The sequence below is a fragment of the Barbus barbus genome, assembly GCF_936440315.1.
Source record: "Barbus barbus genome assembly, chromosome: 37".
Lineage (NCBI taxonomy): Eukaryota > Metazoa > Chordata > Actinopteri > Cypriniformes > Cyprinidae > Barbus > Barbus barbus.
Genome location: NC_136715.1, coordinates 11,856,289 through 11,866,445, shown reverse-complemented (window position 1 = coordinate 11,866,445; position 10,157 = coordinate 11,856,289). Strand labels below are relative to the sequence as shown.

Below are 10,157 nucleotides of genomic sequence, written 5' to 3'. Positions count from 1 at the left end.
TATTAAAACCATCCTCTCTTTGTTTGGTAATTAAAAAAATGAAATGTATGAGTGGACGCACATGAAAGGCGATGAGAGTTATGTAACAGTCGGCTTATTAAAGAAGATCCTATGACAAATTTGAGAAGTACATTTGGTAGCAGAAGCAGTGTCATGTTAATATGAGTCTCTTTAAGGTGAAAAAGGACTACACCGTCAATGCGATGGCTGAGCAAAAACAAAAAAGTATTATACAGACTATGTACACGTCTACCCTTCCACGTTCCCTTTATCATCCATATTAGATTTATATACGATATGCTTTTTTTTCTATTTCCTCACATTGGTTTGTGATATATACAGCGACACAGGCTTTTTACAGAAAACAACGGAAGTGTAATGATGTTTTTAGGGGGTAAACAAGTGATATACATGCCGAAATGCAGTGGCACAGCATAAAATGTAACAGCAAGCCAACATCAGTAAAAACAAAAACAAAAAAAATCGAACAAACAAAAGATGAGGAAAAAAACATAGTAAAAGAAAGCACATTTCTTCATTTTTAAATAAGCTGACATTTCAACCAGAGGTGCTAGGCATCAGCTGCATGCAAAGCTTTGTGATGTCTTGACTTGACTGTCCAGTACTGTATAGTACAAAGCTGAAGCACCACGATACATTTACAATACACTGCACTGAAATCCATAAAAAAAACCCATTCAACACAAAGGTGAAAAACCTAAAAAAAAAAAAAAAAAACAGAGATAGAGATATTTTCTTGACAGTTGTTTGAATTTATGGTGGGTTGTTTAGTCAGAAATGGCTTCGGGTGATCACATTTGTACAGAGATGAGCTGTCCTAGTCTGATTAATGCTGTACTGTACAAATTACTGGCCTCAGTGCATCTTGGGAACAAGCCAGGTGTTATGAAATTTGATAAATGACATAAACACGGATTTATGCTCTATTATCTGTAAGCTTCTATTATTATTATTACACGGATGTGCCCTGGCGGCACTTCATTTAGATTAGGCTACCAGCTAATATTTTCCTTTATAAACTATTTGACGTTCAGTGTTTGATTGTTCAAGCCCAGATAAACAATAAATAGATGTCTCCTAATTGAATCTATTTTGGTACGAAACAGGATAAAGACATTTTGAATGAAGAGAAGTCTACAGATTTTAATATGTTCTTCATCATCATCATCATCATCACTCATTTAACAACGTCAACTGTAACACTGATAATATCTCTGGAAATATGCAATATCTAGAGAATATTTTGTACAATATACATGCAAGAGTACTTTAGTTGACATTCCTGACTGTAGGTTGCAGGTAAAACAGAGATGTCGTGGGGGGCGAGAAACAATATGTGGTTTGAAGTATGATATTGGAAATATGATAACAGAAATGACAAACAAAACAACCAACTGGCTGAATTTACAAAACTGAAACATACATATTGCACATGATTAATTAATTAAAAAAGAAAGAAAGTCAATGTGCTGACACTGGTCTCGTATAAGAGAGCGAGCTCATTTCAGCCGTGGTTTCTGTACATTAAGTGATTATTTACAAAGACAAGTGCTGTTCAGAAGCTCTGTAATTGAGTTAAAAGAGCATCAACACACAAAACTATTACATCGAATCACAGCTCTGTCACCATTTATCTACTTACAGTATAAAACAAGTCAAAAATTGAACCGAGAAAGGGGATATGTGTGAAAAAAACATGTCCAAATCTGTTCATCCGACCGACCCACTACTACATTTTATATGCAGTTTACATTACATTAGCTGTGTTTCTGAGCAAGTGAAAGGCATTCTCACAGAAGAATATGTATCAAATCTACTTCATTTCCACACAGAAGAGGGCACACGCTCAGCCTGCTGAGAAAAATCAACATCTCTGCATAAACTAACTCTTGAAATATGGGGAGAGAATTCCATCAGCTCTGGCTTTCCTCCGACCCAAACACTACCCCTAATGTTAGACGACAAAATAGCCTTCTCCATCACACCGGCTTTACCATAAACATCTTCAAATGTACATTTATTTAATATTGATTTATTCATCTCTAAAAAAATAGTTAAAAAAATAAAACCATGTTGCAGCAGTGGCGGGGACCGACGAGTCGAGGCCGTGGAGGATCCATCCTTGAGCTTCCCTGTTCCGCCCGCACCCTTCCCACAGTCCCTGTGATTGGTTTGCGCTACGTAGATCCCGAAGGAGGTGGAGCCAACACAAGCCGGAGATTCCGGGAGAGTCTTCCAACTCCAAGGCAACCAATAATTTCCATGTTGTTCAACTGGCCACCTACTAAGTTCAGTATCAGTGAAAACTAGTAACTCCTACGTCAAGAGTACACAGAGAATACTGAGATTTTATCTGAGGCGTCGGATCATTTTTGTCCTATAACAATAATAATAATAGCTGCTAATATTATTATTATTATTTTACAAAATACTATATGCACGACATACACAAAGCAAATCTTTTTTCTTTTTCTTTCTTTTCTTTTTTTTTTTTTGGAATAACTCAGTCACTGTTTATTAATAATTGGCACGTTATAGTCCCCTAACTATATCACAGAAATGTGTGGTCTACAGCTACATTAAATACTGGAACACCGCTTGTTGTGACCGACTTCTCTCAAACCGTACTTTAGTTTCTGCAAACTAATAAGCAGGCTATTTGATAATGCATTTAGGTAATTAAGTACAAGAAAACAGTTGCCATGGTCTTTTGCGCATGCTCTTGCTTCACCTCCAAAGATGAGAGGGTTGAAAGTCTCTAAACTCGAGCCTAAAAGAAGCAGCAGCAGCAGCTTTATCTGGGGCTCTACAGTTTGAGCAATGACTGGTAAGAACTGATGATTTGAGTTCTAGCCACCCCAAAAGAGAAGGCCCGTGCTACACAGTGTGGCTCCCCCTTCCAGAGGAAACGGGTGGATGAGTTGAAAAGTGAGTCATGGTGCCCTTTTGTTCGTGTCCTTGTAGGCATCAACGATCCGTCGCACGTTACAATCTAAAGAGAGGCCCAACGGTCACCCAGCCAAAAACGGTCCCATTCCCAAGTGGAAAGAGTTCGCCGAGGGGCTCAAACCACAGTGCTGATGCCGCTGTGTTTGGGCTTGGTGCTGCTGGCCGCCGGAGGAGGGGCCGGAGGCTGGCTGTGGTGGTGAGGTGGATGCTGGGAGTGGGAGGGGTGCGGCCCGTGGCCGTGGGGACCGTGCGAGTGGCTATGAGAGGACGAGGGGCCTGCTGGGGGGTGGTACTGGTGGGGCGGGTGTTGAATGTGCGCTGGGGGGTGGTAGTGATGGTGGTGGTGGTACGGAGGAGGATTCTGCATTTGGCAAAACTGAGCGTGGTGGGGGTGCATCTGGGCCTGGGTCTCGGTGACGCTCTCGCGGGCTGTGTGGTGCAGGTTGGTAGGGTGCGGTATGTGAGAGATGAGTGTTGGGTGGGAGGGGTGTGAGGGCTGGGGAGGCAGAGAGGGCGACTTGCCCCGCTTGGTGCCGAACAGGGAGCCCAGGAGAGAAGAGGAGTTGGGGATGGACTGCTGGCGGGAGGGGCAGTCACGGCTGGAAGTGGCTCGACGCCGTATGTGGGGGCTGCTAATGATGGACCCCTGCAGGAGGACGTGGGAGAGAGAGAATGGAGAAGTTAAATACGAGATGTGTACAGCATGCTTGATGTGTCAAGAGCACAGTTCCATATATCAATGCATTCTTTTAAATGTTAATTTGGCCTGATTTAAATGTGTAATCATTAGGGTTGGGAACCAAGAATCCATTTTTCTGATTTCAAAAAACAGCAATGATTTTCATGACATTTGGTTCTATTAGCAGGTCTTCAATAACTTTATTTTTCCACGAATGATTAAAAAGACTCCCAGTCATGTAAGAAACAAGCCAAGAACTCATGAGTTATTGATTTGAATCAGTCTAGTGGCTCACTCACTAAACTAATTGATTTGATTCTTGAACTTAAGTCATTACTTTTATCATGTCCAAATCAAGAACCACAAATGAGAGACTTCAGTGCTGTTACTGACTAGTTGTTCTTAAGAATATTGTGTAGTTCAAGACACCTTCAGAACAGAGCTGTGTCATAACAGAGAATTTTAATTAATAATAAAACGCATTGAATATCATTTTTTTTTTGTTTAGTATATTTTAAAGTTAAAGAAGTACCAGATATTTAGAATCAAGTAAGTGTAATTTGATTTTAAATATATTTTTTGATTCCCATCCCTAATAATTATATATTCCATATATTTCAAATAATAAAACAAATACTGTTCAAAACTTTGGGGTTGGTAAGATTTTTTAAATGTTTTTGAAAGAAGTCTCTTACGCTCACCCAGGCTGCATTTACTCGAGCAAAACACAGTAAAACTGCATAAATGAAATGGTATATATATATATTTTTTTGGCAATTTAAAATAACTGTTTTTCTGTTTTAACATTTTAAAATGTAATTTACAGTGGTGGCCAAAATTATTAGAACACTAGTATTTTCACCAGCTAAAAAATGGTTTAAGTCAGTTATTTCTATCTTTTGCTGTAGTGTGCAGGGAGACATTGCCACAGTTCTTCTGGATTTAGTCTGTCTCGGTTTGTTCTGTTTCTTCATGTCATTCCAGACAGACTGGATGATGATCAGATCAGATCTCTGTGTGGAGCACTGGCTGGTGTCAAACAAAAATCTCACTGGATTATTACAATTAATGGCAAAGAGAATGTTTGGAAATGTAAACTGATATTTCCTACTGATACACTACAGCAAAAGATAGAAATAACTGATTAAAACCATTTTTTAGCAGGTGAAAATAGTGTTCTAATAATTTTGGCCACCGTTGTATTCTTGTGATGGAGAAGCTGAATTTTCGGCAGCCATTACTCCAGTCTTCACAGTCACGCAATTCCTTATCAGTCATCTCAATATGTCAGTTTGGTGCTCAAGAAGCATTTTGTACTATTATCCAAGTTGAAAATGGTTGTGCTGCTAAACATTTTTGTGGAAACCATGATACATTTTTTTTCAGGACTCTTTGATGAAAAAAAGAACAGCATTTATTTGAAATAGCAATCTGTTGTAACATTATACATGCATCCTTGCATTTCTTTCATATTCTTTAAAAATAAATCACACTGACCCCAAAATTTGAACGGTAGTGTAGTATCTACCAAAAGGTAATGCAAATTTAATACCCAAAATAGTATCACATAAAAAGTAAATGATTCCATTCATGTCAGTATTATAAAACAAGGACACGGCACTCAAGCAATGCATCATGACCATCCATCAGCAGTTAATGCAATTATAAAAGACTGAAGCAGATCCCTGAAAGCCATGCATTACATGCAAAAGCTGAGACAGACAAGATTGAGTTAGTCAGCCTTTAGTAAAGTTAAAGCGAGCATATGAGCTTATCCCGCATTCCAGGATGGGCTGCCAAACAAACTGGCACACATGATAACCTATACGGACTAAATGAGTGACAATCCAAATCCAGTCTATTAAAGCAACACCTTTGCTAAACTCCCTCATGTTTATTATGCTCATCTCCACACAGATGTGAAACAATTTCAAGGCATTCCAAGGGGTAAAATGTGCTTAGGGCTGCAAAGGAAGAGGTCAAGTGGTTGGAGGTTGGTGAGGAAATGAAGATTTGCACTTTTTGAAGTGCTCAGGCGCAACATTCTATTGTTCACTTGCAACGACCAAGTGAAACATGCCACCAGGAATCAAATCGAAACTATGTACAAAATAAAAAGACACACAGCCCAAGGTACGTGACTTGGGATGTTTGCATTAGTTGAGTCATGCTGACTAAGTTGGACCGTGGAGATGTTATGATATGTGATGTGAGCCACGGGGGCAGAATTCCCCATCATGCATGCAGGGAGGCCTACTTAGTCCAAAAACAACATCACACACATACAGAGAATGGAAACTACTGATCAAAGAAGCAACCAAAAAGAAAAGATGGTAGACAGACCAGAGAAACAAATGAAGCAAAGTTGCAGTTTCAAAATGCAACATTGTCACACAGAATAGCGGCCTGTTGTAGGTTCTTGCGTCCTATATCACGGTACTTACTTCCATATTGCTGTCTAGAGATCCTGCACTGCTGCGGCGCCCCCGCTTGCCTGAGCGAGACATGCAATATGATAGATTAGAGCACGCTCGAACAGTCAGATATATAGAGGCGTGTGTAGAGGCATATATATCCTGCCTGCCTACAGGGGTGCTATTGAGACACGAAGCAAGCAGCCGTTGTCCGGAAAGGGAGGGAGGGTAGAGCCAGGTGGGTCAGGAGCTTTTAAAGGGTCAAAGGATGAAGGTATACTGGTCCTAAGATCACTAAGCATAAAGCTACATCTTCAACATCTTCAAGAGTCTTAAGCAAACTGGGGTTTGATGACTACAAATCCCTCCACAAGATCACAGCAGCAACTGAACAAAAACAAGCAAAACGGTAAAAAAAAAATCATTTCTGATGTATGGACAAATACAAAGGTGGCAGTCTAGACTAGCAGTATGAAACATTTGTCAATCTTTAATAAGCACTGAATGATTGAATGTCAGTGTTAGGAGAGATATCAACTGCTATACGTGTAGTTTCGTCTTAAAGGAATAGTTCACCAAAAAATGTGCATTTGCTGAAAATTTACTCACTCTCAGGCTAGATGAGTTTGTTTCTTCATTGGAACGGATTTGGAGAACTTAAGAATTACATCACTTGCCTACTGATAACAACATGATAAGTAATCCACACGTCCATCAACGAATATCTAAGCCTCATAAGAAAGTACGCAGTACGTGTACGATTTCATAAGAAACAAATGTATGATTCAGGCCAAGATACGTGCCCATAATACACACCGTAATAGCGTTTCCGCCAGTGAAAAAGCCCAAAATCATTCCACATCAAAATCCACCGACATATTTGTTTAGAACTGTTTTTACTCATAAACGGTTCTTGACCTGTGCATAATTTTTCTCCTGATACAGGCAAAATGACTTTTTCACTGGAAAAATCCATTTTATAAATGGAAGACTTTGCTTGTTTCTTACAAACACAGTTTTGCACTTCACAAGCCGTTAATTATTGGACTGGAGTCTTCTTTATTAACTCTTATTACGACGGCACCCATTCACTGCAGAGTGAACAAGTGACGTAATGCTACATTTCTCCAAATCTGTTTCGATGAAGAACTCATTTACACCTTACATAGCTTGAGAGTGAGTCAATTTTCAACAACTTTTCATTTTTGGGTGAGCTGTTTCTTTAAAGCATTAAAGGGATAGTTCACCCAAAATTCTGTCATTAATTATTCACCCTCATGGCGTTCCAAACCTGCGAGACCTTCATTTATCTTCGGAACACAAATTAAGATATTTTTGATGAATTTAGTGAGCTCTCTGACCCTCCCACAGACAGCAAGGAACCTAACACGATCAAGGCACAGAAATGTAGCAAGGACGTCATTAAAATAATCCATCAGTGGTTCAACCGTATTTTTACGAAGCTAAGAGAATAAGGGTCCTTGCTGTCTATGGGAGGGGTCAGAGAGCTCTCGGAATTCATCAAAAATATCTTAATTTGTGTCGTGTTTACAGGTTTGGAATGACATGAGGATGAGTAATTAATGACAGGATTTTCATTTTTGGGTGAACTATCCCTTTAATTAAAAGATACTGCACACATTTTCTGAGCCGCTTTCACTGTAGAGGATTGCTGGAATGGGTTATTCGTAGCTTTGCCAGACATCTCTCTAGTTCACGTGTCGTGACTCCTGCTGTCAGGCTCAGCGGCCAGCTTGGTCGAGTTCAATTCACACTTACGGAGCGTGACTGCGCTGTTAAATGTTTTTTCTAACAGAGAAAGCATGTGAGGTCACACTATCCATTATTTTCTATGTAGTGACTGCCATGTTTAGGGCTCAAAACGATGTGCTAGATAGGGTGAGAAGATATCACAGCTTGTGAATTGTGTGAAGGTTCAATTATAGAGTGGGAAAAAACAACTAATGTGGAAGATAATATTTGTCAGGATGCATCTAGATTCATTAGCCATGGCAAAGCACATTCATAATAGGGCTGGGTGACAGGTTACTATTATATAGATATTTTTCAGCATTTTATATTATAAATATTACAATTATACTATAATACCAACAGAATAAAGCTGACTATAAGATATAGATAGATAGCCTAATATATATTAGCTTGATATTTGCTCTGAAATTGTCAGTTTTGTTACATTTCAATCACAGAGCATCATTTCAACCAATAAACCATGGAAATCAGTATAAAATGTTTTATGTATAAAAAAAGTGTTATTTTAGTATTACTCACACACTATTACAGTATGTATTACTATTTTGAATTAGCTTTTATTTTTATATTTTAGTTTAAAAAAAAAATATTTTTGTAATTTTAGGTCAATTTATTTCAGTTAATTGTCAAGGCAACACTTGTGTAAGTTTTCATTAAATATTTATATTTTATTTAAGCTTTATTTCAATTTAGTACAGAAAACTATTTTTAATAGTTCTGGTTTTAGTTTTAGTTAAAGGGGTGGTTGATTGCGATTTCACTTTTTTCATTTTAAATAGTGTGTAATGTTGCTGTTGGTGCATGAATAGTATTTGCAAAGTTGCTGCGCTGAAAGTTCAACGTAAGCAGAGATATCGTCCTTTAAAAATCAGGAAGTTTAATGCCTACAAAAACCACTCAAATGGGACTTACTTCCCGGAATGAGATACTTCCCGGGTTTTATACGTAACAAACCCATAAATTTACATCAACCCTCCCTCTGGAACATGCAAAAAAGGGGGCAAGGCCATGTTCTGCGGCTTTGTCGAAGAGGAAGCGTTATAGTGGAGAGCTGTAGCCATGCCGTTGAAAGTGTGTTATTTTCACCCAGCTGTCAGGTCTTCTGTGTTCGGGCTTGCTACGGCCGCTGTAGTTCGTCAACAATGGTTAAAATTTATGTTTGATTATGTTCCTGACAATTACAATCATAACTTAGCTCTCTGTGCTGCGTATTTTACAGAAGACAGCTTCCAGAATCTACACGAGTTCAATGCCGGCTTGAACCAGAAACTATTACTAAAACATGGAGCAGTTCCAACTTTAAAACCAGAGGCAGCAGTTGTTGCCACAACCTGTAAGTAAGATTTAATAATTTTAAATGTATTTGCATGTATAATTTCAGACGTAATGTTTTAGTTTTATCAAGGACGTAAACAAATGCCAACGCTGGCTTTAGTAGCCAGTTAGTTATGCTATTTCTTGTGTCTATGACAAACGCGTACAAACATTTTCAAGTAACAGCGTATCAAAATTCTTTGAGAGAATAATAATAAAAAAAAAAATTACCATTCAGAAACGTTTTGTAAGAGCCATGTTTGCAGAGGTTCTGCTTGACTCTCTTCATTACCGCTTTCTGGGTCTGATTCTGGCTCAAACTGAAACGGCAATATTGACACCATTATTTACATATGACCGGAGCACATGCAACTGTCGCCTGTAAAGGTAATGGGCGTGAAGTTTCCGGACAATGTGCAGTACGCAGTTTAGCCAATCACAACACACCGGCCCAACTAACCAATCAGAGCCCATTGCCTGTTTCTGAGGGCGTGGTTTCATAGAGTCAGGAAGTCAACCGGTAGTTCAAATGACAGAGGAGAAAGCGGCTTACAATAAAGGTGAAATTTATGAAAAATAAGGCGTTTTTTAACAAACGAAACACGAAGACATGTTATATTGCACCCCATAAACACAATCAAGCAAAGAAAAAAGGCAGTAAACCACCTCTTTAATAACACTGGTAAAAATTTAGTGAAAACAAAGTATGATTTTGCATAGTCATTTTCACTAGTCAAAGACCTCAAAACTAGTCCAATGACAAGGACTTTAGAAACCTAACAGTCAAATAAAAGCACATTAAACTAATTAAATTCATTTTAAATTGGCAATAAAATCCTTGAATATGTTACATATCACCCAGCTCTAATTGATAAATAATTAAGGCTACACTAATGGTTGTGGACAAACACCAATTTAGAAGCAAGCATTCAGCGTTCTACTTTGGCGAGAGGCGAAGTATTGTTTGGACAAGACTGCAAAAAATAATCAATGTTTGTGACAGATAA

At 38.6% G+C, this 10,157-nt stretch overlaps 1 protein-coding gene across 12 annotated transcripts in view; it reads right to left on the bottom strand.

Moving 5' to 3' along the window:
- Window positions 1-1,152: 1,152 nt before the first annotated feature.
- The window catches only part of LOC306857173 (IQ motif and SEC7 domain-containing protein 1-like), a gene marked incomplete at its 5' end in the record, with an annotated part of 170,815 nt that continues 161,810 nt past the window's right edge, over window positions 1,153-10,157 (bottom strand). For 7 of the 12 annotated variants that reach the window (XM_079396928.1, XM_079396929.1, XM_079396925.1 and 4 more), the window contains 2 exons: window positions 1,153-3,616; window positions 6,094-6,143. In XM_079396928.1, coding sequence (XP_079253054.1) covers window positions 3,086-3,616; window positions 6,094-6,143 — 581 coding nt within the window. In that variant the 3' untranslated portion in view covers window positions 1,153-3,085. The remainder of the gene's footprint in view (window positions 3,617-6,093; window positions 6,144-10,157) is intronic. The other 5 variants (XM_079396933.1, XM_079396927.1, XM_079396935.1 and 2 more) reach the window with 2 other exon arrangements.